The sequence below is a fragment of the Lepidochelys kempii genome, chromosome 12 (assembly GCF_965140285.1).
Source record: "Lepidochelys kempii isolate rLepKem1 chromosome 12, rLepKem1.hap1, whole genome shotgun sequence".
Lineage (NCBI taxonomy): Eukaryota > Metazoa > Chordata > Testudines > Cheloniidae > Lepidochelys > Lepidochelys kempii.
Window position 1 is genome coordinate 4,747,308 of NC_136391.1, and position 27,372 is coordinate 4,774,679.

Here is a 27,372-nt window from a genome sequence, read left to right on the forward strand (position 1 = left end):
CAGGACATACGCGGTCTCCAACAGACATGTTTTCACGCTAGTTAATGTCTCTCTCCTGTCTGGTGATTTACGCAGTCACAGAGGCTCACAATGCAACTGCTCAGATATTACCTTATAATATGGGCTACAGATGCTATACGGGAGATTAATGCAGACATCAATTCACAAGCATTCAATAAAGTCTAAACACTAAGCACATTTTAATACCTCTTTTAACAATACTAATGCGCAGGTGAGCCAGACTGAGCCCAGTTAGGTATCTGTCAGCATTCATGTGAGTTGTGGGGGCCTTGGCATGACCTTGGGGGTCACACGCAGCTGGTCAAAATCATTTAAAATATGCAATTTCAGTGACATTTTTCATCAACGTTTCACACATGGACACAAAAGGGTGACCTTCCTGGTGAAAGTTATAGTGAATATTTTGCCCTGTTGTCTGACCAGCTAAAAAGATGATAAAATTCTGACACATGTGCCTTGAAATTTTGACCCAATTAAAAAACAAACAAAAATTCATGTAATTGTCATGAAAATTTCTGCCCAAACTGTGCTCCGGTTTTCAGTGAGAGACACTGAATTTTTAATGTAAAGAAGAAAGGAAAAAACCCACTTTTTAAAAGGAAAATGTTCATTGCCAGCGCTCCTTTATCCATCAGCCGGAACCAAAGAAGGGCAGAAAGCCCGTCTTGTTTGGGGTTTTGGCAGGTCATCTTTGACATTTCTAGATGATGGTGACTCATGTGAGCGAAACATCAAACCGCAAGTGAAAGAAACTCTTCACGGCTGCAGCATTGGTTCTTCTGTGGCAGTACTGTCCCCTGCGACATCGGAGGCTCAGTTTGATTCTCAGCTGCTGAGAATGACATTTTTTTAGTGTCCTGTCTCTGTACAATCCTGCTGCAGGACCCTGGTGGACCTGACTGACGAAGATACAAGCATTGTCTTTGCATTCGGGTAATGCCTGTTGTTCAGGGGCCTGACCCTCCGCCATAACTGACTTTCAAAGAGAAACGGTGCTTCACCCACAAGTCCTAGCAGCACCAGTAATTGGTGCCACCGCCCCTGAGCTGTCCTCCTGTCAGATCCCCTTTGGCAGCCTCCCCTTTACGTCGGTCTTGAACCAGTGCCTCAGCCTATGCTCAGGGGCCAGGTGCTGACCATTGGGAGAGGGGAAATGGAGGTGCTGATTAAAGATCCCACAGCCCATTTCAGAAGCAAGGAACCTGGCTAAATTGCAGTGTGGGTGCGTGCCTTCGGCTGCCCTGGGCTTTCCTCTTGCGTTTCCTGCGTGGCAGGGGAGAATTCTCCCCCGCACCCTCTTGCTGGGCACCATTTAGCTGCTGTTTTCCTACTACACAGTCCTGGTCTGTTTCAGACTCTACCATCCAGTGGTGGATTCATGGTTCCCTCTCTTCAGGATTGTCTAGGTTAGGAACAGAGACCGAAGTTAGGCCAGGGTAAACTAGGATGTGAGCTCACCCAAATGCCTAAACTAGAAAACTCCGACAGGCCCAGGGGCTCCACAATCACTGAGCTTAGCGTCACTTTCAAGATGACTTCTAAGGCGAGACCTATTAGCTGACATGTTCCCTTTATTATGTGTCTATGGAGAAGGATCAAGAGGGTACTAGGGTTCCTGAGTGGGTTTTCTTGTCTTAGTATCATCAATCTCATATCTGGTGTTTTCTGGTTCTGTAGGAGGCCTTGGATGAGAACTGGCGTGGCAGCTCTTAGCCCTAAACTGAAGGGGTATTATTGTCCTTACATCTGTGCGTGGGAAGCAGATAGGAAGTGAGGGAACACTCAGAATTGTAATTCAGGAATCATGTATCCAGTCACTTCTAAAGTGGTAGAAAAATGCTCGACACCTGCGCAAAGCTAGCAAACATGTACATGTGAACAAAAAGAAGCTGAAAACAAGGAGTTGAAACAAGCTAAGAATCACTTTCCCCTCCCTCCAACTTCAAATGTGGTGGAAAAATTTGGTCAGCCTGATCTGAAGTTCTGCTATTCTGGCCAGTCTGTCTGTGTGGGTGTTTGTTTTAGCAGCTGAGGATTGTGATGAAAGCTCCAGGCCTGTTGTTCGGGTGGTTTCTAAATGTCTCTGCGGACGTCCGACTGAGCGGGAGGTGACTTTGGAAGGACAAGGAGACTGGGTGGAGAGCTGAAGCAGCGCTGCTGGTTTGTGTAGTCAAGACCCCGAAGTCTGTCTGAAAGCGTCGGTTCACGGCTGGAGCTTTGGTGGTTCTCTGTTGCTCTTTCAGGCTGGGACTAGATTAGGGCCTGGTCTACACAGCGTTGGTCTCAGTATAAGTGTGTCGGCTGTGTGTGTGGCCAGGGGGGCAGTGTTTGACTGGTGTCGGTATACCAGTGTAAGCCATGGGGTAGGTACCTTGTCCCAGTCTGGCCCCCCTCTCCAAACAGGAATAATCTATCTGGTGTAGACACTGGTGAACCTACCGCTGCAGCCGCACTGGGGGTTGTCCTCTGTTGCCTGTGCCAAACTTGTGTGTAGACAGCTGCTAGGCTCGGACGGTCTGACCTTTTCAGTCACGTGTGTAGCTGGGCGGCACCTCCGTAGGCAACGTACAGAAACGAAATGGGGTCTCCACACGGCGTGAGCTCGCCCACACAGGGCTGGTGAGGTCACGCCATTTGGAGGACGCCATTCGACAGAGCAGAACGGCACGGGGCCTGATGCCTTCCTGGTGTGGAGGGGAGTGGACGGAGTCGTCCCGGGGGTGGGATCTAGCCCGCCAGCGCTGTTCTCAGCGGCGTTAGCTCGGTCGAGCCAGCCTACGGGCCTGCCCGCACATGAAGTCGCCCTGCAGGAGCAATCACCCTGCCTCATTCCGGAAAAACTTTCACATGTAGCCGCGTCCTGAGTGGTTTGGAAACCCCACTTAGCACCAGTGCGGACTCGGGTTAACACCGTACACTCGAGTCTAGGCTTCAGCTCGGTTTAGCGCATGGTAAAGTGCCATTGCCCTGCCTTGACTAGAGCTGGGGGAGGTGCTAACAAGATGGAGCTGGGTGACTCCGTCCAACATCCCACCTTTAAATCCCGCTCTAGGTCTGGGAGCTGTGCAGCTCAGGCCCGCAAGGGAGGGGGGGTGTGGCGCGCCAGGCGGCGGGCAGGGGAAGGGGTCTTGGGAGCAAGCCAGTCACTCCCCTGCGTGCGTGTTGTTTCTGCAGGGGAATGTGGACGCAAATGTTCAGGGCGTGGTAGAGCAGGTTCTCACTGGCGACGCAGGGAGCAGCCAGAAGGCCGTGCCCCCCAAAGCCCTGCTGGATAACTGCGTCAAGGTCATGTGGCTGCTGTACAGCGAATCATGTGAGTAGAGACCCTTTCCAGGGAAGCATGGAGGGAGGAATGAGCCAAGGCAGCTCCCAGCTCACGAAGGGGGCTGTCTGGGGGAGGTGAGCCGTCCATGCTCCGGTAGGGAAATCCCAGCCTGCGGATCACTCTGGCGTTGCTCCCAGGCGATGGGCAAGGTCAGTGGAAACGCCCTAAAAGTGGGGGGCCACAGGTGCCTGAACCGTGGCCCCACCCCCAATGCCATGCTGCCCCTAAAGCTCCGCCCTGCACCACCCTTTCTCCCGGAGGCCCCGCCCTTGCACCACCCCTTCTCCTGGAATCCACACCCCCTTCTCGCTCATCTCCACCCCTCCCCTCATTGCTCACCCTTACGGCCAGTAAAAGACGGGGGGCCATGGCCCCTGGCGCCCCTGTTCTGGCACCCCTGGCCATGGGCAGTGCAGATCAGCAGAGAGGCTGTGAATGCACTGGGAGAGCAGATCTGCAGGGTACAGAGGGCCCTTTGCATGCTGTGACAGCTGCCCATCCAGCATGTTCCCTGTCCCGTGAGCTGGGCACACAGACGTGTGGAAAATGGGTCTAGCTCAGGCATTCTGGGTGGCTGGATGGAGGGCCACTCAGCCGACCTGTTGGCTGCATTAGTGACGGACGCCTCGGCTCTCTCCTGCCTCAGGTAAATAGGATTCTGCCTATGATCAGGAAGGGACCGTGGCCATTTCCTCCCTCTCTCCGTGCCCTCTGCGCTGCCTCGGCATGTGATCTCTGTTGTCACGCTGCCTGTCTGCTTGTGCCCCACAATCCCAGCTTCTGTGTTGTGTTGTGCCTGCCATCTCCCCAGGGCCCAGCGGAAGCCAGCACCCTACGAAGCATCTTCCAAGGTGCCCAGCAGTGGGAGCTTTGCCTTGCTCTCCCAGGGAAGAATGAGAGCAAAGACAGAGGAAGGGGAGTGCAGAGGAGTGGATTTTCTCTACCAGAGCCGGGGGATAAGCTCAGGAAATCTTTCTGGCACGGGGAATCCGGGGAAGGTGGTGGCTTCTCCTGCCATGAACAGGCTGCATTTGTGTCGCTCTGAGGGTGCGGCTATGTGTTGCTCCCCACCAGAATAGAGACCCGAGGGCCAGCTCTGCAGCAGCAATGGAGACTTGCGGCTCATTCACGCCTGCCTCAGCAAGGGATTTTCTCACAAGGGTTGTCAGAGAGAGAGAGAGAGAGCGCGTGATTCACTATGTAACCTGGCCTGGGGCGTGTTGGCCTCAACGCATGCCTGAGTCAGGACGCACAGCTGGTACACCGCAGCCCCTGCAGAGAAGAGCCGCTGGAGGGTGCTCCCTGGAGACTGCTGTGACTGGGTTGGCAGCTTTGCGGCAGGGACGTTCCAACCCCTGAATAACACAAAGCTGCTGTAGCTGGAACATCCCCGCTCGGCCTGGCCTCACCCGGGGACCAAAGAGGAAAGGAGCATCGGGCCACGGAGCGAGTGGGACAAGGGGCTTTGGACCCCGTGTACGAGGGAGCCACCTACGGGGACACTTTCCATCCCACCCCAGCGCTGGTGCATGTGAATGCAGGGCCAGGCCTGCGGAGCCAGAGGAGCTGAGAGTGCCAACAGCAATCTGCCCTCAGACTCTGCCTAGAGCTTGCTGTGTTGCGGTTCCTCTCCTGAGCGAGCTGATGGATGATGGAGCCGTGCACCTGCAATACGTGCCCACTGATCTAATCCTAGTTCTAAAATGCCTGCCACCATTGTCACCCAGCACCTTAGAGCTCATGACCAGGCCCTTGGGCTGCCTTGTCTGTTCTTTTGCTGGCTCCAGCCTAGGGCTAGGGCACCCGGAGACATGTATCTCCCTTTGACCCGTGTCTCCCTGCCCTTTTAGAAGACGTTCTCTGCTCCTGTTTTCAGTGCTGCCAACTCGTGTGGTTTGGTCACATATCTTACGACATGTTTTCTTTAAAGCCCCAAGCCCTGGAATCACCATATAAATGCACCTTGTCAGCTTGCATTAACCAAAAAAGCTGGTCTCTAGCTCTCCTGGTCACAGCTGAGCTTGTAAATGTGTCCCCTACAGGCTCCAATGCCAATAAATGCAATAAAGAGCAAGCGAACCCAACTCTAAATGTGTCGAATTTAAAGTCTCATGATTCATGGGATCAGGGAACTCCTTGGATGTCATGTGTCCTCCCTCCCGCCTGCTGGGAGACTCGTTGGCCATGTCTCTCATGCTGCCCAGGCCATGTGCTGGGGCTGAATGGTTTCCGGGCAGGCTAAGCAGCAAGGGCTGTCCTGACCCTCCCCCATCACACAGAGCTGTTTTGCGTCCAGAAGCTGAAGTGCTTTTCAAAGGGAAATCTGTAGATGCGGGAGGACTGGGCTGTGTCTGCTCCAGCCAACTTTGTAGCTGTAATTCTCCACCAACTGGAGCAACAGTGGAAGCTGCCGTGTAAATGGCACGGGGCGCTTTGCGCTCTGTGCTGTCTAACTCCACCTTGAGCATGGCTAGAGGACACCGTCATAGAAATGCCCAAGTCCTCCCTATACTGCGGCTTTTGTTGCAGGCACCGCTGGTGGAGAATGATGTCAAAGTTTGCCTGCTAAGTCAAGCCAGAGAGGAAAGAGAGAGGGTTTGCAACACTGATGCACGACAAGAGGGAGCAGCATACAGGGAGTTGGCCATAGAAGCTTTGCGTCTGATGGGAACATTGGTCCCCGGGGTTAGCCTGGCTCGTGAAGGTGGCAAATGGCAGATTACCACTGCTGAACCACGACTACCGTTCCGTGCTGTTGGCTGCCCTGTAACTGGTTCCCTGGAAAGCGCTGACTCCTCAGATGGCCCGAGGGCTGAGCATGTCTCACAGACCTGGAGGGAGCATTTGACCCGCACAAACAGGAATTGGGTTTGAACCGAAGTTGCAGCTGCCTCCCTCCATATGGTCGTTGGCTTTAGTGTAGAGGGGCCGTCTGTCCAGGTGTGGTGGCCGGGAAGTGAGATGACAGCCGTGGTACAGACTGGTAGCAGGTGCTGTGGCTCACGTGGAGAGTCCAGGGCCTGCATGTTAACAAGACACCTCAACTTTTAGGTGCCCAATTGAAGCCCCTTTGAAGGGCCAGATGTTCAGAAAGGGCTGACCACACCCTGATCTCTTTAAGGCATCTCCATCGGGCCCCCAAAGGGTGGGTCACCCCACACTAGTCAGGAGTGAAACTTGACGCCTTGATGTCTCGTCTCTCTCCCAAATCCAGGGACTTGTTTCCCACAACTCCAGGCTCATCAGGGCGCCACACTGCCACTCACGTTGCTCATGGAGAAGCAGATTCAACAAGGGATGGGGCTGGGCGGGGGAATTTCCCAAGTTGTTATTGAACATAAAGAGTAAGATGCAGCCCGTTGCCAAAGAATTGCATAGCAATAAATGGTTCGGGAGCGTGGCTGGAGCTGAAATGGCCTTGTCTGAATCTAGCTGAAGTGCGAGACGGCCTCCGCGGCTGGAGAATCAGAGCACCTGTCAATCAGTATGCATCCGATGAAGTGAGCTGTAGCTCACAAAAGCTTATGCTCAAATAAATGTTAGTCTCTAAGGTGCCACAAGTCCTTTTCTTTTTGCGAATACAGACTAACACGGCTGCTACTCTGAAACCTGTCAATCTGTAATGTATCCACCCCTCCCCTCACCGGGCAGGGCAACGGGGAACTACAGCACAGGGAGACTAAAGCACTGACCCAAGGTCACACCAGGAGTCTGTGGCAAAGCAGGGAATTCCACTCATGTCTCTTACATGATAAGCTGCCACCCAGACCATTGGGCCACCCTGGAATGACCATTTAGCATGATTCGGCGGCCAGTGTTTATTACCTCAGTGATCTCTCCCTGGGTTGTGACCCCCAGCGGAGTCTCACACAGGCGTCATGGGGTCACAACCTCCCTGTTACTCCGTAATGCAAACGGGGAGGCAGGTCCCAGGTGGTGGAGGTTGAGACGCACAAACAGAGGACTAATAGGTTACATGGCAAATAATTCCTGAGTCCGCTCTTATATAGAGCCCCGGGCCAAGTTCAGAAGCCAGGTGTATAGTGGATGTAAGTTACACATGGAAGAGCAGGTGGGGAGGAGGGAACAAAGCGGGGCTAAAGTCTGGTCTACGGTACAAAGTTCGGTCGACGTAAGGCAGCTTACATCGACCTAATTATGTCTGTGTCCACATTCCAGCCTTGCTCCCGCCCATGCAAGTTCCCTGCTACACCAACATAATAACTGTTTCTCCAGGAGAGGCGTGGACTTACGTCGGCGTAGTCAGGGTGACGCAGTGTCCGAGCAGACGCTGCTGTCACTTACATCCGCTGTTGGCTGTCATTCTTGTCACTTGACAAGAAAGGCTGGTTGGCTCCCTGCTGTGAACCTCGCACCGCACTCACAACTTAGGCTGTCACCCTGGGGCAGGCGGGGGGGTGGGGTGTTCCAGACAGAAATCGGCTGTCCCTTGGGTTTCTGGCTCCCTTCTCCCAGCCAGGGATCCCTGCTCTGAGCTGGGCTGTTGCCCAGGCTCTCTGCTGGGAGCCCTGCTGCCCCTAGGCTCCTGGCTCCAAGCTAGGCTGCCACCCGGGCTCCCCACTCCCTGCTAGGAGCCTGGCTGCCCCCAGGCTCCACGCTCCAAGCGGGCAGCAGCCGGACTCACAGCAGGGATTTGGGAGCCCCGTGAGGAGCAGGGAGCCAAGCTCCATGGGGGGCAGCAGCCCAGCTCCTGCGGGGGGAGCTCCGTGCGGAGCTGAGAGCCCTGGCGATAGCTGAGCTCCCAGCAGGGAGCTGGGGAGCTGAGAGTCCTGGCTGTAGCTGGGCTCCCAGGAGGCTCAGACTCTCAGCCCCCACACTGCCCCTCTTCAGTCAGTGGAAGCTCCTGGTGAGGGCACACACCACTGACAGGAGGGTAGTGTAGACATGAAAAACCAGTAATTACTGTGGTGGCTGCACGTGGACCGACATAAGTTTGTAGTCTAGACATGCCCCAAGTGAAAGCAGGGCAGGGCAGGGCAGGGCTGGGATGTCCTTATGGACGCTTGAGATTTTAACAGATTTAATTGATTCCCAATTAACTCAAAGCAGTTTGCACCTTGGTGAAGGCAAGTCTGTGCGCACACCCCAGATATTTCTTCCAACTAAGGAACGTTTGTGGTTCACTGTGGGGATCCATCCAGCACAAGCATAGGTGCCAACTTTCCCCAGCGCTGGTGGGAGCTCGCGCCCCCCTGGCCCTGCCCTGACTCCACCCTTTCCCCGTCCCTGCCCCGCCCCCATTCCAACCCCTTCCCCAAAGTCCCTACCCCAACTCTGCCCCCTCCCTGCCCCTATTGGACCCCTTCCCCAAATCTGCGCCCCAGCCCCCCCTCTTCCCCGAGTGCGCCACATTTCCCCTCCTCTCCCCTCCCTCCCAGCGCTTGCTGTGCAAAACAGGTGTTTCGCGCTGCAAGCGCTGGGAGCTAGGGGGAAAAAGCGGGCACGCGGTGCACTCAGGGGAAGAGGCGGACGCAGAGGTGAGCAGTGACAGGGGGGGAAGGGAGCTGCTGGTGGGTGCAGAGCACCCACCAATTTTTCCCCTGGGTGCTCCAACCCCAGAGCACCCATGGAGTTGGCACCTATGAGCAAGCTACATGTTTGTAGCTTGGAACAAATATTTGGGCAGCATCCAGACTGGCCTTGACAGTTAACTGGCTTCAAGTTAACTGGGAATCATTTAACTGGAGGTAAAAGCAGAGGTGAAAGTAAGCCGGTTCAGTCCAGTACGGCATACCAGCAAGAGCCAGTACGCTGTGCCAGACCGGACCGGCTTCCCCGACCACTGCAGGGAGCCCTGGGCCCTTTAAAGCTTGGCTGGAGCCCTGCCACCGCTACCCTGGGGCTCTGGCAGTGGGGATTGGGGGCGGGGGGAGGCTTTAAGCGCCCCCGGGGCTCCCCACAGCGGCCGCAGCCCCCGGGGCTCCCCACTGCAGCCGCAGCCCCCCGAGCCCTGCTGCTGGAGCCCCGGGGTAGTGGTGGCAGGGCTCCGGTGGTGATTTAAAGGGCCCGGAGCTCCGCTGCGGTAGTGGCAGCCGGAGCCTGGGGCCCTTTAAATCACCCCGGGGCTCCCAGCTGTCTCTGCAGCTGGTAGCGCCGGGGGTGATTTAAAGGCCCTGGGGCTCCCAGCCAGAGCCGGAGCCCTGGGGCCTTTAAATCTTGATTTAAAGGGCCCGAGTATTTAAAGGCCCCGCCTCTTCCGGTTGAGGCCACGCCCCCTGCTCAGGACTCCAGTGTGCTGGTAAGTCCTTTAAGTTACTTTCACCCCTGGGTAAAAGGCTCCACTAAAGAGATGTCCCAGCCATGTAGTCTGCCTCCGTGGCCTTCTGGAGCACATAATCTCTGATTGGGGGTCTCAGCTCATGCCTGGTGTTGGCGGGAGGCCCTGTGCTGCTGGGAGTCCTCACTTTTCCTTTATGCAGAATTTGCCTGCAACAATGCAGACCATACATCTATGGGTCAAAGTCCCTTTTTTCCAATTATGGGGACCACCCCAGATTCCACCTGCAACTATCTGCATTGTCTCCCAACCCGGTGTGACGAAGTGGGTCTGTTCTTAATGTTTCCTCTGAATAGTGGGGGGGGTGCCTCAGTTTCCCCTATGCAGTTCTTAAGTATCTAGGTGGTGAGATAAGGGTGTATGATTGTTGCAGAGCCCTAGAGGGCAGGTGCGTGCAGGGGTCTGGACACAGAGAATGGCCAACACCCTGTTTCCTGGCAACTGATGGCCTGGCCCTTCCCCCCTGCAAGGTGAGAGCTAAAGAGTTGGAGAAAAAAGGAATCAGGTGACCTCCTGGCCCGGGACAGGGACAAAGCCCAGAGGAGGAGGGGCTGGAGGGAGTTTCAGTTTCAGGCTGGCTGGAGACATGGAGTGAAGTGCAGACGGGGTTGCCTGGCTCACTGCCCCCCAAAATGGACCCAGCTGAGGGTCCTGTTCTCTGCACCTGCAAGCTCTGTTTTAGACCATGTTCCTGTTGTCTAATAAACCTTCTGTTTTACTGGCTGGCTGAGAGTCACGTCTGACTGCGGAGTTGGGGTGCAGGACCCTCTGGCTTCCCCAGGAGCCCACCTGAGCGGACTCGTTATGGGAAGCGCACGGAGGGGCAGAGGATGCTGAATGCTCTGAGGTCAGACCCAGGAAGGTGGAAGCTGTGTGAGCTGTGTGCCCTGGAGACAGGCTGCTCCCAGAGAGGAGACTTCCCCAGAGTCCTGCCTGGCTTCATGGGGAGCAGTTCCAGAGCATCGCCCAGGGACTCCGTGACAACTGGTGACAGCGGTGGGATCTACTGCACCCCGTGGATGGCACTTCCTGCAGTAAGTGACTGGGGAGCAGTAAAACAAAGGGGGATTGACGAGGACCAGGCGTGCTGAAGATTCAAAAAGAGACTGTTTCAGGGGGCGGTTAACCCCTGGGAGTGTGTGACCAGCGAGAAGGATGGGGTCCCCCTGTGGACTGTGGTGAGCAGTCTCAGGGGCGGAGGAGCCTGTGGCTTGGCCCTGGGAAGAGAAGGACTTTTGCAGTAACAGGGTCCCCTGGGGGATTGCAGCAAGCGGTCCCAGGGGTGGAGGAGTCTGCAGCTCGACCCTGGCAAAGAGGTGGTGACCTCGAGAAGGGCTGGTACACTAGGGGTTCTCCCTGGAAACCGTGGGGAGCTAAGAGCACACAGGCCTGTAAGTCCACAACAACTTGGGAAGAGCGGAGTGATGGCCTGTCACCGTCTCCTTAAGAAGGACACTGTAACCCTGTGCAGAAAGAAAAGGAGTACTTGTGGCACCTTAGAGACTAACCAATTTATTTGAGCATGAGCTTCCGTGAGCTACAGCTCACTTCATCGGATGCATACTGTGGAAACTGCAGCAGACTTTATATATACACAGAGAATATGAACCAATACCTCCTCCCACCCCACTGTCCTGCTGGTAATAGCTTATCTAAAGTGATCATCAGGTTGGGCCATTTCCAGCACAACACAACACATTTCCAGTGCTGGAAATGGCCCAACCTGATGATCACTTTAGATAAGCTATTACCAGCAGGACAGTGGGCTGGGAGGAGGTATTGTTTCATATTCTCTGTGTGTATATAAAGTCTGCTGCAGTTTCCACGGTATGCATCCGATGAAGTGAGCTGTAGCTCATGAAAGCTTATGCTCAAATAAATTGGTTAGTCTCTAAGGTGCCACAAGTACTCCTTTTCTTTTTGCGAATACAGACTAACACGGCTGTTACTCTGAAACCTGTCCCTGTGCAGAAAGAGAGGGTTGAGCATTGGAAAGTTCACCAAAGCACAGTTACCGTGCAGCTGGAGGAGGATGACCGCTCTAAGGAACAGATTCCTGACCCCAAATGGGGCTATAGCAGGATCTGGGAGCAGCTGGAGTGGTAGCCAGGCATCCCCAAGACTCCTGCTCCCGACCAGATGGGGGTTTTCAGGATCGGGTTCCCCATCGGGGGATCGGAGACGGACGGGATTGGAGCTGAGTCCAAGAGAGCAAGAGGACTGTGAGAGACAGCGAGAGCCCGAGAAAGAGCTGCAGAAGCAGAAGCGGCATGAACTGGCGGTGGTGGGGTGGAGAGGCCTAGGGGACCTCCCTGGGGTGAGTGGGGACAGACCCCGGGGGGCCAGTTCCACAGGGAACCTCGAGACTAAATTGCTGCCCCAGGTTAAGGATGGGGGTGTGTGGATGTCACCTCACTGCCTTTGAGCAGGCTGGAGATTTGAACCAGGGGGACCCTGCGGAAAAGCCCCGGTGTCTAGCTCCCTTGCTGGGTCCCAAGGCCACAGACTCCGTCAGCCAGATGGGTGGGGAGGTGGACAGGCTCCCACTCCTGACCCCAACCTATAGGTCTGTGTGGAGTCTCCTGGGGCCAGGCCCCTCGGACCCCCAGTGGGAGCAGAAGGTGATGGTCAATGGGGAGACATTCCTGGGGTGGCGAGAGAGACAGAGAGAACTGTTCTCAGGACAGAGAGAACTGTTGTCAGGCCCTGGGTGGTGCAGCCTCAGATGCTGAGGGGCTGTGTGAGCTGGGTGAGGGTCCCAGGGACGAAGCCCCTCGCCTTCCCTATGGCCCAGATCCCTGTGCAGACACAGGAGGGGTCGGGCTGGCTGGCCGTTGGGGTGCTCCAGGATACCAGCTGCGAGACCCCGTTGTGGGGTGACTGTCTCTTTGGGACAGGATCCAGGCCCTGCTCCTGTAACTGCCGAGGGTTTGCATTTGAATCCAGGGAACCCATCAGTGGAGAGCGAAATGGTCAGTGAAAATGCAGATGACCTGGCTGGCAGGGGGGAGGAGCGGCTAGGTTCAGGCTACCTGCCTGCCTGTAACCAGACCCCTGGGGCTCCCCGCCCCCCTTGCAGACCGGAGAGGGGGCTCACACTGGCTCTGATGCAGTGAGGAAAGCAGGGAGCTCGCTGCCTAACCCCACTAGGACAGCAAGGGCAGCGCTGAGCACAGTGGGAGCTGAGTGGGGGGAGACACAGGCAGGGCAGGGGATCTGTGGGGAGTGGCAAGGTGCTTGGTAAGGGAAGTTTGGATGAGCCTAGGCAGCCTTGTGAGCTGATGGCTTTGTCTAGTCAGCAGGGTGGGAAGGCGAGGAGAGTGTTCCTGGACCTTACCTGTTAGCTGGTGGAGAAGTGTGACAGGGAAGGAAATGTGTCTGTGTCTGTCAGGGGTATTGACTTGCCTCTGGAGGGAGCTACCCTGATCTCCAAGCAGTTGTCTGTGACCAGCCTTGTGTGCTGGGACAAGGGGAAGGAGATCCCAAGCTGTGTGCCTGGTAAAGGAGAAAGTGTGTCCGGCTCTTCTTTGTCCGTGGAGCAGACAGAAGGGGCCTTTCAGCCTGTGACGGTTGAGAATAGTGCAGTTGTCTCAGAGTTGGTTCTGGGTTCAACTAAAGCCCAGGAAGGGAAGGGTCCTAAGTTTGTGTCTGCTCGGGAGAATGGCCCTGTAACTAGATCGCATCCAGTTAGCGTCTATGTAAAATCCCAGAGACCAGACAATTCTGGTGCTTGTATTTACTAGTGTGTTGTTGGAAAGGGTGTAGCAACTCCGTCTAATCAGGGTGAGATCCTAGCCAGGGCACAAGGAGAACATGAAGGTGATGTGATTGTGTTACCTACTGAGGGTGTGGACACCTGTGGCAAGAAAGAAAAGATTCCTGAACTTGTGTGTGGCAAAGGGAAGGAGAATGCTTCCAAACTTTTATCTAGGAAGTCTGTAAGTTTGCCTGAAAGGGGATTATGTAGGAATCTGCTGGATGGGCCAGAGGTGATTCTGGATGTAAGGGAGACCCAGAAAGAGTCTGTTGTTGCTCAGGAAAGTGTTCCTCTAGAGCAAGCCCTAGGTGAAGAGGGTAAGAGCAGAATTTCTGTGAGGGGTGAATTGTTGCATAGAAAAGCCCTGGGGAAAGGAATCCTCATGGAGTCTTTGCAAGCAGTTTACTGCAACTGAAGGGTGTGAAAGTGATTTAATCAAGAAAGTTTCAGTTCCTAACAGCCAGAAATTTTCTGTTGTGAATGGATCCGCTGACTTTCCTGTTGAAAGATCCAGTGTGGATAGCTTTGAGAAGGTCTCAGATGAAGCGAAAGCTGTTAAGAAAGTTAAACAGTCCTATAACCAAGTGGCTGTGTTTGGCCAGCTTGTTGGGGAGAAGACCCAATCCCAGTTTGACCCCCTAGGGTTTTGGGGGTGGCCAAAGGGCACGGGCCGCATAAACCTTCCCACATGCGGCCTGCGAGTGCTATCGACCACCCCCAACCTAAGAGAGGGCGTGAAACTGGAAAGGCCTGGTGTAACTCCTACCAAGGAATGGGAGAGATGCTGGGGCATCCATGGGAACGTTGGTGGCTTCGAACTTCCCCAGGTCACTGGCTAAAGTGATCCCGCTCAGTTCGATCTCAAAGGGGGGAGAGATGTGACGAAGTGGGACTGTTCTTAATGTTTCCTCTGAATAATGTGGGGGTGCCTCAGTTTCTCCTATGCAGTTCTTAAGTATCTAGGTGGTGGGGTAAGGGTGTATGATCGTTGCAGAGCCCTAGAGGGCAGGTGCGTGCAGGGGTCTGGACACAGAGAATGGCCGACACCCTGTTTCCTGGCAACTGATGGCCTGGGCCCTTCCCCCCTGCAAGGTGGGAGCTAAAGGGTTGGAGAACAAAGGAATCAGGTGACCTCCTGGCCCGGGACAGGGACAAAGCCCAGAGGAGGAGGGGCTGGAGGGAGTTTCAGTTTGAGGCTGGCTGGGGACATAGAGTGAAGTACAGAGGGGGTTATCTGGCTCACTGCCCCCCAAAATGGACCCAGCTGAGGGTCCTGTTCTCTGCACCTGCAAGCTCTGTGTTAGACCATGTTCCTGTCGTCTAATAAACCTTCTGTTTTACTGGCTGGCTGAGAGTCACGTCTGACTGCGGAGTTGGGGTGCAGGACCCTCTGGCTTCCCCAGGAGCCCCGCCTGAGCGGACTCGCTGGGGGAAGCGCACGGAGGGGCAGAGGATGCTGAATGCTCTGAGGTCAGACCCAGGAAGGTGGAAGCTGTGTGAGCTGTGTGTCCTGAAGACAGTCTGCTCACAGAAAGGAGACTTCCCCAGAGTCCTGTCTGGCTTCATGGGGAGCAGTTCCAGGGCATCGCCCAGGGACTCTGTGACACCCAGCCACCTCAGACCTAGTACAGTAGATTTATTGGGCTCAAGAAGAAGTGAAGGAGCACCTGGAAAAGGCAAGAGCAGACTATAAGCAGTATTCAGACCAGCATCAACAGCAACGCCTCACCTACGCAGTGGAGTAAAAGTATGGTTGTCCATGGATCATCTCCACACAGACAGACCCTCTCACAAGCTGGACTTCTGGTTCCTTGGTCCTTTTAAGATCCTGTAACAGGTTAATCCTGTTGCTTTAGAATTCCATCTACTCAGCCCTCTGAAGATTCAGCCAGTGTTTCGCATCTCACTTTTTAAACTCTACCCAGAAAATCCTTTCCTGCACAGGACCCAGCCACCTCCTTCACTGGTACAGGTACAGGGCATCAGGAATAGGTAGTTCATGAGATCCTGGACTCTAAATTTAAATGTGGCAGGCTCTGGTAGTCCCTGCTTGGCATCCCCCATGGGTGTCCCCAGGCTGCCTCAGACAATGCAAATCTTTGAACCACCACCTCACTGGGCCATCACGCTCATGGACAGCAAGAGGGATCTGGGTGAGGGAAACAGTTCTCATCCCTCTGGGGTGTCCCCCACCACCATCCATCATGGTCCACCTTCAGTGAGGTGGGTATGATGGATGGAACATGGAGTGGATAACAGCACCTGTGAGCTGTGTTCCTGGGGGGCGGGCATTATCCCAGAAGGTGCTCTCATGAACCACTGCCATCGCCTCACCATCTCCAAGGGATCCAGGGTTTCCCTTTTTTCCCAGCTTGCCTGGGAGGCAGACATGGGACAGGGCCACCTCACAACCAACTCCTATGCACCATTATGGCTTCTACCTGCATTGAGTGTTCCTGACCCATGGTCAGATGCCTGCCAACCCCCTCTCATCCTGGTCCAAGCACTCACGCTTGCCGAAGCATCATGCAGTTGGGGAGGATGGTCCAGGCAACAGGAACAGACAGAAGCACAGTGTCACTCAGGGGGCAGCTCAGATACATGCATGGAGGAAGGCATTAAGGTGACCCTGTGGTGGACCAGCACTGATGGAAGAAACCCCCTTGAATAGCCTCACTCTTCCCCCCCAGGCATGGGGATGGGGGGGACAGGACAACCATGGAGGGGGCTGCCCGCACATCCCCGTGCCTGGCACCCCACCGTGCACATGGAGAGGCGTCCAAGGCTTTCAGTGTAGCTCCATCACGGCTGTGGGGCTGGCGGGGGCGGGGGCTGAGCTGGCACATGCAGCCCCATGAATCATCCTGCTGCAGCTTCACCTGTGGAAACATTTTAATGACTTTTACTTCCTCTAGATAGTCAAGTTCGACCGTCTTCTCAGCGCTCCGCCAGGGCCATTGACCAAGCCCAGCAGGGCCGATCCAAGGACCTTACTAAACGGTTCAGTCAGTAGCAGTGACGAGTGGTGTGTACAGCGAGCAGGGACGTAACGCTAGCTTATGATCTGCACCTACCAGGAATGCCTCATTCATGGGGAATAATTGCAATCCCCAGCATGAACGGAGTTCAGTAAGTTACCTACACCTTTCAGCCTAGGGTAGACACAGCCTAGACTAGCCTCTGTAGTGCGCATGCAACCTGGGACAGCTAAGGGTATCCCAGACCTGATATTGCTCAGCCTTGGGTGGCTGAACCCCACTTGTCCCACTCAGAAGTTGGAAGCTGGCTGCTCAGAGACTGCAGAACTGGTTAGCATGCCAGAGTCTCGTTCATTATCCGAATTAACCAGACAAGTCACTCCACCAACTAACAACAACCATCCACCAGCACCTGCGGGAACAAGAAAGAGCTATTAATCTGACAATCCTTTCCAGCTCTGGATTCGGGGAGGTTTCCTGTGATGAATCAAATTAGGCTGTAGGCTGCACTCCTCGTGGTGCCCTTTGATCATTTACTTTAAGTTTCAGCTTTGCAATCATCCTTTCCCCAGAACCCAAAGACTCTGGCTTCCCATAAGCTGCCCGGTAGGTCATTGGAATAATGCCACTGGATTGCCATTCAGAATCATTTATAGGTGAAACTACAGTGGTATTTTAACATCTTTGTCCTCCGACTTTTGTTCTTGATTATTTAAAATATTCTTGGCAAATGTTTTCTCTTTGGTTTGTGTTGTGCTGGTCCAAGCATTTCACCTCCATTGACACAAGATGATTGCCCCTGGCCATCTCCCTTAATTATGGCCCCAATCCAAAACCTAGCACAATAGAACTGAAGTCCTGCTCCGTTATCCCTAGCTGGGGTATTCTGGCTACTGGCTTGCTCTGAACACTGTAATTATTTCAAAGTAAATGCCTCAGACCCCCAGGACACTCAGGTAAGAGTATCGAGGGAGCACTGAGAGGCAGGGGCTGGCAGAAGCAGAAGCTCGCCTCACTGCAGACTGCAAGGTTGAGCCCAAGATCCATACATGCTGACCCTGTGGATGCTCCAGGGCTTAGCACCCACGAGCAGCCAAGCTTCCCCCTGCCCGTGCCGCCCGCTAGCGGCCCTGCTGATCAACTCCTCCCCCTCCCTCCCAGCTCCTCCATGCTGTGGAACAGCTGTTCAGCGGCATGCAGGAGGCTCTGGGAGGGAGGGGGAGGAGCTGGAATGGGGTGCTCTCGGGGGAGGGAAGAGGCAGGGAAGGGGCAGAGCAGGGCTGGGAAGAGATGGGGCCATGGGGGTAGAGGTGGAGTGAGGGTGGGATCTGGGGCACAGGGGTGGCAGGAAGAGGCAGGCAGGGGTGAGAGCTTGGAAGAAGGAGTGAAGTGGGGGCAGGCTTCGGGGGGGGGGGTGTTGAGCACCCCTGGGTAGAGAGGAACTTGATGCCTATGCCAATATCCAACGACAAGCTTTTTAATTGCAGCAATTTCAATGTACCCTGTTTGAGCTGGAATTACCACAGCTGCTGGCACCAGACTTACGCTCCAGTGGAGTCTTGTTAAAGGATTTAAAGTGCACTCATTCCAATCGCAGGGCCTCAAAAGAGTCCCGTACTGCTATTTTTCAATAACTACCTCCCCAGCTTGAGAGTGGGTAATGTGGAGGCCTGCTGCCTTCCTCAGATGCGGTAGCTGTTTCCCAGGCTCTGTCTCTGGAATTGAACCCTGATTTCCTGTTACCCGTGGTCACCATCTTAGCTACATGAAATACCATCAAAAGTTGATAGGACAGACATTGTTGCACCATCTCAGCACAGGGTCGTGTGTGTGGCCCAAGGTTATCTAGAATCACAAAAGCAGATGAGTGGGTTGGTTTTGGTCTGATAAATGCACACATCACCTGTGGTCAGAGCTCATTGACATGTCTGGAATTACCACAGTTCTCCAGGTAATGGGTACAGTGACCAAAGTAACTGTAACTGATTTAATGAGCCATTCCCAGTTTCAGGGTACTGGCCGTGTGTATTTAGACATACCTGGCTTAATCTTTGAGCCAACCATATGCTATTGACAGGAACAACCAGGTAGCAATGCTTAGGAAGGAGAGTACAGGCCCCACCTTAAAGACAGGGGGCACCCCTGGCAGGCCCCACCAGGCTTCCCCAGAAGGAAGGAAAAGGGTCTGCAGAGCAACATGTGGACTGACAGAGATAGCATTTCCCCCATGATTGGTCTGGGTCACAGCAGGGTAGGATGACAGAAGAGAGGGTCAGCCATCAAGACCCCCTTCTCCCTATTTCCTCCAGTTCCCTGGGTCACACCAGCAAAGGACAGTGGAATATAGGATGGAGTATGGAGACCCCCTTCTCCCTGTTTCCCAAGGGCTTTTTGAGACAACATGGCTAGCTGGCATGGGGCCCATGCATGCCTTCGAGGTCCTGATCTGCTTCAACACTGGCACCCTGGGAGAGATGCTGGCCCATGAAGGGCCCTCCCTGTCACTCCAGGGAATGGGCAGACAGAGCGAGGGGTAGGAGCCAAGGCATGCACCCAAATCCATTCCCCGAGGGGCACCCGTGCCCATTCCCCGAGGACAGTATAGTTGTCCTGGGGTCTGGCAGGAGAAAAGGAAGAGGACTCCCATCCCACCCATGCCCTGGCACCCTGGGAGCAGCACCAGCGCACGGAGGGCCCTCCCAGGCAAGGTCACCCACTGTCTGATCTCAAGTCTGGGCCACTGGGATGGCTGCAGGGTCACCAGAGACCACGAGCCGGGGGAAACGGCACCGACTGGAAGGAGCACCGGAGGGCTGGTTCCCACCTTTAAATATCTGCCTTGCCCTCATATAGGTCAGGAACAACACTGGGATTGAGCCCCTGGGCTCAGCTCTGTTCTCACCAGGTGCTGAAAACCCTGTCAACAAAGTCTCCATGGACTTTTTGCACAGGAGTTAATGGGAAGGCACCTGGCCCCATCAGTGGAGCTGTGCAGGGGGACGAAGCTGCCTGTGTGGTTCGAACAGGTGACAAACAGAATTCGAGTGGCCTCCTGTGGACAGCTGTGATATTACCAGCCGTTACAGCAACCAGTTGACTAGAATGGGGTCGACCTGATGGCCAGTTAGACTTAGAAAATGTTTTCTACTTTTTCTGCAGTTGACCTGTTGGCTGGCGGGACTTGGCCTGACGGTGTGGGGAGGCTCCAGTCCAAACTGATGAACCAGCCAAGGGAGCCCCAGAACTCAAAGGTTTCAGAGTAACAGCCGTGTTAGTCTGTATTTGCAAAAAGAAAAGGAGTACTTGTGGCACCTTAGAGACTAACCAATTTATTTGAGCATGAGCTTTCGTGAGCTACAGCTCACTTCATCGGATGCATGCCGTGGAAACTGTAGCAGACTTTATATATACACAGAGAATATGAAAAAATACCTCCTCCCACCCCACTGTCCAGATAAGCTATTACCAGCTGGACAGTGGGGTGGGAGGAGGTATTTTTTCATATTCTCTCCTGGGGAGAATGAGAGAAGCCAATTCGAAGAACTGAAGGGGGCGCCAATCCCCCCCTCCCAGCCTGGCAGGGCGTGTGGGGTTTGGTTTGGTTTAGTTTGGTTTTGGTTTTTGCAGGCTTGTGTGTCAGTACAAGGAAGCTGGCAAGGAGGCAGGGAAGCAGGTTCCTACAGGCTGAATGCGCCCAGTCTTGTCTGATGTCGGAAGCTGAACTCTTGTGGGCCTGGCTAGTACTTGGTTGGGAGAACATCTGGGAATCCCAGGAGGTATAGGCAGTGTTTCTTTATAATTCTTTCTTCCTGTTGCAATTGTTCTTTCTGCTTTTTTCTTTCCCCCTGTCTCCCCTCGGCCCACCACAGCTGACACCTGTGTCTCACCCATATGACCAGGAGCACAGGGATCCACCTGGGGAAGCAGGCCTGGACCCCTGGATAACTCAGCTTCCATCCTGAGCCCCTGGCTCCACAGGCAGGGTGAGGTCAGAGGTCCCAGCCAGACTGGCCAGAATGAAGGAGGAAGGGAGTGCCTGCATAAGGTAGCATTTGTTCTCTGGATCACCTGAAACAGAATCAACTTGAGGTATCCATGGCACTTGGGGGGAAAGGTCTGGTACCCCTGGGACTCCATCTTTCCCACCAGAGGTACAGAGGGCCACTTCAAAGCTACCAGTAGCCACCCATGCCTAGCCAAGCCTGAGAGGGAATTAGAGCAGGGGAGCAGGTGTTGACCCCCCACCACCACCAATTTCCTCCAAAGGAGACCCCGACCTCCAAAACCACCTGAGGCATCCCTGGCACTTGGGAGCACTTACCTAGGTCTTTGGGCTCATATCCTTCCCACCACCGACCTGTGGCACCCCTCCAAGCTAAGCAGGGTGCACCCAGGTCAAACAGAGAGGGGTGGATCAATTCCCACAGCGCACTTTTGTCCCCTTGTAAGAATCACAGAAGCTGGGTGTACACGAGAAGGGTTTATTTACAGAGAATGACCAGTAGAAGTTTGGTAACGCTGAAAACAAGCACCCAAGCAAAGACCTGGCTTTCCTGCGTATTTGGGCAGTGGTAATGTGTATCTCACCTTTTCCCTTGCCTGCTGCTGGTTCTGCATCTCTTCTGTGGCCTCCACTTGCCTTGGGACTGCAGTAATTTTTGGATGAATTGATGAATCAGTCAAAGGGAACCATGCTTCCATCTACCGCAGCTTGAACTACTAGCAGGCTGGATACAAGTGAGAGTTGGACATTTACAAAGGTGTAGTGAAAGTCTCCTAATGTCTGGTGGAAGATAACGTAAGAATTGTGCACAGTCTGCTGCATTACCTGGAAGTGCAATTTCTTGTGCCATGCCAGGGTTCTTGTGGTTGCATTATTATCACATTCTGGGGTGCAATCCAGACCACCGAGGGGCTGTGCAACCTTGAGTGCCTCATAATGGTTTGCTCTTGTAGCTTCTAACCTGAGCTGCTTATAAACCACCTACAAGCATGCAGGTAACACCCTGAGTGTCTGTGTAGAGCTGCAGCCTGCTAGCAACACTCCAGTCACTCTCTGGTTTCCACCAGCCTGGGTTACTAATTGCAGGGTGACCTCAACACACTCCCAGTCCCAAATTTTCCCCAAAACTTGTGTTCTGCACTGTCCAGCCCTCTCCTGGACAGTTCAGATATTACAGGTCCATTGCCCTTATAAAGGGTCAATATTTAACAGTTTGGTAACTTAGAAGCACCAGACTCACCCAGATGGGCCCTCCTCTATCAGGTGGCTAATTAAGCACTGCAGGCCCAAGTTGTGCAGCTGACCTCAGACAACCAATGACTGCAGGAGCAAGTGAGGCGGTTTAACGCTGAGAATCCTCTGCTGTGAACCAAGCATGCAGTGCCTTACCCCAAGCAGGGACCTGCAATACCATTGCCCCAGTGGTTTGATAGGAAATGCCAGCAGTTCTGGGGGTCCAAGAACCAATGCCATCTTCTATTTCTGATGTGTCCTCCAATCTATGTGTTCTGATGTGTCCTCTGACCAGGTCAAGGCAGCCCTGGTAATCGGCCTGCTGAAAGGAGGTGCGTTCGACGAGGCTAGAATGAAGGGAGAAGAAAGGGGATGGCCTGCAGCCTCCCTGGCCACGTACCAGAACTGCAGCTTCTGTACCAGCTGCCAAACCCATAAAGGCCAATCTGGCTCGCCAGCAACTCACATCTGAAGAAAATCTGTGCTATCTGTGCTTCTACGGTGATGAAACTGGCCATGTCATCTTTCATCTGCCCACTCTGAAGAGCATGGGGAAACAAGATGACCCAGGTCCAGTGGGGGAATATGACTGGAACTTGAGAGAAGGAAACTTCGCTGTACCCTAGTTCTCATTGAGCTGCCCCTGAACCCCATCACAGGCTTCTCATTTGCAGGTGCCTATCCAGCTGTACAGCCTGGGGGACCCCTGACAAATTCCCCTCCAACAGGCCCTTATTGATTCTGAAGCAGTGGAGAATTTCATGGATGCAGCTGCAGCTCAGATCCTACAGATAGCCCTGCTACGCAAGGCCATGCCTGACACAGTCAAAACTATTGAGGGGCCCCACTGTCCTCAGGTCCAGTTGTGAAGGAGACTGTCCCGCGGAAGGCTGTTATTCAGGGACACAGAGAAATGACCCAATTCGGTGTGATCCATTCCCCGCATGCTCCCCTCATTCTTGGCATCTCCTGGCTGATCCTTCATGACACCCTCATTCACTGGAGAGAACAGAAATTCACCTTCCCATCAGAATTCTGCCAACAGCATGGCCAGGGACCAATGAACATTTCACTCAGAGACAAAAAGGCTGGAGTAGGGGTAGTTGCCTGCATTGAAACACCTACTGGGGGAATTACGGCACTTCCCCCCAAGCACTGTGACTACACTGACATCTTTGAGAAGAATGAAGCAGAAAACCACCTCCCACATCGGGACTATGACTGTCCCAGAGAACTTCAGCCAGGGGTAAAGATACAATTTGGACAAATACAAATGTCATGCCCAAATTGGCAGCATTGCGAGAATATCTCCGAGAGAGCCTGGTCTGGGGGTTCATCCGCAAATTGACTTCACCAGTCAGCACCCGGGTGCTTTCCATAAAAAAAAAAAAAAAAAAAAGGATGGAAGCCTCCACCTCTGTGTCAATTATCGAACACCCTAAATCAGATCACAATACAGAACCACTACCTGCTACCCCTGATCCTTGAGTTGTTGGACCACATGGGCGCTGCCTGCATTTGCCCAAAACTAGATTTTCATGGAGTTTACAATCTCATCTGTACCTGAGTAGGTGACAAATGGAAGACCACCTTGCAGACCCACTACAGACACTTCAAATATTTAGTTATGCCATTAGGACTGACTAATGCTCCAGCAACATTCCAGCATTTCATTAATGATGTGCTATGAGAACTACTGGACCACTTTGCGGTAGTGTACTTAGCTGACATATTGATGTTCTTGGATGACCTGGACCAACACACCACTTATGGCCGCACAGTCCTGGAGAGACTACGAGAACACGGTCTGTACACTAGACTAGAGAAGTGAGCATTTGATTATACCTCAACAGAATTCCTGGGTTTCATCCTGTCCATAGAAGGCATCAAGATGGATCTGCACAAGGTCCAGGCTGTCAGTGACTGGGCAGCCCCCCGCAATTTGTGAGCCCCTCACTGCCCTACTCTGAAAAAATGCCAAGTTCCATTGGTTGCCCGAGGCCCAGCACATATTTGAGCAATTGAAACTTGCCGTCACCGCTGATCCAGTATTGGCCCACCCTGACATGGCACAAGTTTTCTTTGTGGAAGCCGATGCCTCTAGTACAGTGAGTGGTGCAGTCCTCTCCCAGAGGCATGGACCCAAGTGAATACTGCATCCCATTGCCTACTACTCGAAGAAGCTCACACCTGCTGAGTGAAACTCTGAGATCCTGGACAAGGAGCACCTGGCAGTTAAGATGGCCTTTGAAGAATAGTAACACTACTTGAAAGAGCCTGTCATTTGGTCCAAGTGTTTACAGATCACAAGAACGTGGAGTACCTGGCGAGGCTAAGGCCCTGAAATAATGACAGCTCCAATGGGCCCTATTCGTCTCTTGCTTCTACTTTACCCTGACCTACAGCCCTGGAACCAGGAAAGGCAAGGCCCAGGGGCACCATTTCAGATTTGGGGGGGGGGAGGAGGGGTCAACTTTAACCATGATTCCAGGGGCTACTTAGGCAACTGAAAACTCTAGGGTTTTTTTGCAGATAATAACTTAGAAATTAGCAGATAGGAGCACTGTATCTAATTCCTATATAAAAAAAAAAGAGAATTAAATAAATAGTAGACCCACTCAGCTCTAATACTAACATGTTTTCACATCTTGTGTCAAGTCACTTAAGGGACACTGGTTAGGTTTAAAATTTTAATTTATATTTTTACTTTGTTACTAACTCTTGAATACAACAATTGAAACAATTGTAGAAAAATCTAGATGACTTTCTATAACTTTTTTGCAGTTCACCACGGTTGGAACAGATCATTTAACTTTGGAAACATCCTACTAGGGCAATGCCCCATGAGTTTATACAGCACCTGCCTGGGACTCTAGGAGTGTTTCTTCCCTACAAATAATAGAGGAGAAACTGGCCTTAGACAGGAGTGAAACTGACACTTTCAAGTCACTTTCACAGGGTTGCCAACCGCAAATGTTCAAAAATCATGAATCAGGCTCACCAAAAATCACGAGGTTATGTAAAAATAATAGATGGGGGGTTCTTTTTATTTGCCTTCTGCTTTTCGGGCCTTTAGGGTGCACTGGGGTCACATTTGGAAGCTTTCTCCACAGCCACGAGGGCTAGAAACTTCATTTTTCTTTAAGAAGGAAGGCTGAAATCGTCACATCTCCACTTGACTCCAGGAGCTGGGGCTTTAAGGAAAACAATAATTATCATGAGACTCATGAAAAAATCATGAGAGTTGGCAACACTGCTTTTACTTCTGTTTAAGGGCTAGTTACTTTCCAGAAGGCTCTTAAAACACAACATGACAGTGATTGAGCTGCAGTTCTCACAGGAGCCTATTTAAAACCAAACACCAAGAAACTTCCTCATTTGAAAGTTGAGTTAAAAATTGAGACATCCGAGGTCTCTCAGGGCCACTGCAGGCAGGAAAGGAAAACGACCAGGCCCAGGAGCTCTGGGCAGCTCTTCCTCTTGAAAGGAAGTTGGCTGGTCTTCTAGTCCTGAATTCAGTAAAACTTTTAAGGCCATCAGCACCTCCGCTCACAGATATGAGCATGTGCTGAACTTCACACTTAACTATCGGAACTGTCTTAGCCAGGGCTACGCATTTTATACACATTAGCTCAGGGACTACAGTTTCTGAGATATTCTGAACAGTGCTGCGCACATAGATGGTGCCCAGTGCATAATACAAATCAATACCAATCATGACAATAATCATCGGCTTTATGGACTCTGGATGCAAAGTCTGTTCTTTGTTCTGGAATTGGCCTGGATACAGCTGAAACCCTAACAATTTGAGTCACAAACACATCGGATACTTATATGACACTGTCTCATTCCTTCCTTTTCTCAAACACAGAACAAAAAATGACAAAACAAAATAGTTTGCCGTTAAAATGTAAAATTGCCCAACAGCCATTGCTCTATGACCCAGCTTGGGGCAGAACCCGCCCCCCCGGGGAGTTAAGTGATGTCCTCTAATCTGCCTCTCATTCTCCAGCCTTCCCAACCTCTGTGCTGCTTTGCATGCTGTCGATCGTGACAGCCATCCCAGCCTCCTGGGACCGTTTGCTGGAGTCTCCGAGAATTGGCCACCTTCTGTACCATCTTTTTTCCCAGCATGCAGCAGAGAGAGAGGCTGGTCCCCTGGATAAGGAGCTGGCCCTGAGGGACCTGCGTTCTACCCCCACCCCCACCCCACCCCTGGACTTCCTGTATGATTTCAGGCCAGTGCCTTAAAGACAGTGTTTCAAAGCCTTTCAGGCACCCAAAGATGCAGCTAGGTATCTAGTGGGGTTTACAAATCACCTAACCTGCTAGGTGCTTTTGAAAATCCCACTAGGTGCCTAAACACCTTTGAAAATCTGGCCCTTTAGTCTCTCTGTGCCTCAGTGCCCCACCTGTACAATGGGGATAACAGCCCTGCTCTACCCCAGCAAGGGGCTGAGAAGAGAAATTGGTTAGACACTGTGAGGTGCTCAGATACTGTGGTGATGGGGCACATAAGTGCCACAGGCAGAGTGGGAAACTCTCCATACCCCTGCTTGCCCTTCCCTGGGCTTTGGCCCCTTCTTTTTACTTATGCCTCCAACTCTCCCCCTTTTTCGTTTGTGTCCTTGACTCGGAGGGCGTGACTGTATTTTTTGAGTCCCCTGTGTTCCCTCTAAAACAACCCTTCCTGCCCCACCCCCTCCCCGGGGAATTCCTGTTTTACAGGCTAGACTTCCAGATCCTTAATTTAATCACCAGCCCTTTCTTATTTTAATCACCCTGCTTCAGTTTGTAAACAAAATCCTGACTCCCTGCCCCCGGGGCACCTCCCCTCTGCAGAACTGACATTTTACACTAATGCTGTGCTGTAGTTAAGAGCTCCAGCTAGGAGTTTGCATTCTTCCTGTATGAAACGCAGGGTGGGGTTCCTGCTTCCCCTACCCTCCCTAAATGGTGCCCTTGGCAAGGCTGATGCCTTGTCCCAAAGCTATGGCCCTGATCCATGAGGCCCCAGTCTGGAACCTGAAGGGACATACTCAAATCACATAACTTTCTTAACGCAACTCACCGCCACGGCCTGCTCAAACTCATCTGCTGTGCCTCTGTCTCCAGAATTCCATCTGACAAGTTGGCCATTGTCAGCCAAGAACTTCACGATACCGGGGTGGGGGGGGGAGGAAGAATCACGTTTGTGAAGGATCACATCTATGGTCCCCTCTGGACTTGCAAGTGTGGTGGTTCTCTGACTGTGCATGAGACCACCTTGGCAGGACACTTAGAGTGATATAAAACCCAACAATGAACATCCCATTTATTTTGGTGGCCCTGACTGTGCTCCATGATAAAGACCTTCCTACCAGGTGTGTTCCTACACCAAGATCCCTCACCAGAAACCCTACTGTCTCCTCCAACCTCTGGACACCTTATTGTGACGTTACACTTCATATTCTTCATAGAAATATGGTTATGTTATGAATTTGGCATAACTAAGATATACTTTATGCAAGTTGGCTCATATAAGATATCATTGGAAAGGTTATGATTTACTGAATGTGATTATCCAATTTGTATGCATGTATCATTTCTGTAGCTAACATTAGGAATATTGACTATGTAACAATTACAAGTGTGTGTGTATTTGGGAGACACCCACCAGACAAGCAGCCATCACAGCCTTGATGGGCCATTAGGAAGAAACAACGAGACTGTGAAGATACTAATCTCTCTCCTTCCTGAAAGGTGTCCTGGGACATA

At 52.8% G+C, this 27,372-nt stretch overlaps 1 protein-coding gene and 1 pseudogene across 5 annotated transcripts in view; one reads left to right on the forward strand and one right to left on the reverse strand.

The window, feature by feature from the left end:
* IL34 (interleukin 34) overlaps positions 1 to 24,068 on the forward strand; it is a 59,940-nt gene extending 35,872 nt beyond the window's left edge. For 3 of the 5 annotated variants that reach the window (XM_073307208.2, XM_073307210.2, XM_073307209.2), the window contains 2 exons: positions 3,196 to 3,334; positions 4,158 to 7,050. In XM_073307208.2, coding sequence (XP_073163309.1) covers positions 3,196 to 3,334; positions 4,158 to 4,243 — 225 coding nt within the window. In that variant the 3' untranslated portion in view covers positions 4,244 to 7,050. Of the gene's footprint in view, positions 1 to 3,195; positions 3,335 to 3,992; positions 7,051 to 21,910 lie in introns of those variants that run through there. The other 2 variants (XM_073307213.2, XM_073307214.2) reach the window with 2 other exon arrangements.
* Positions 16,258 to 18,469, reverse strand: LOC144929178 (18S ribosomal RNA; annotated as a pseudogene).
* Positions 24,069 to 27,372: the final 3,304 nt, after the last annotated feature.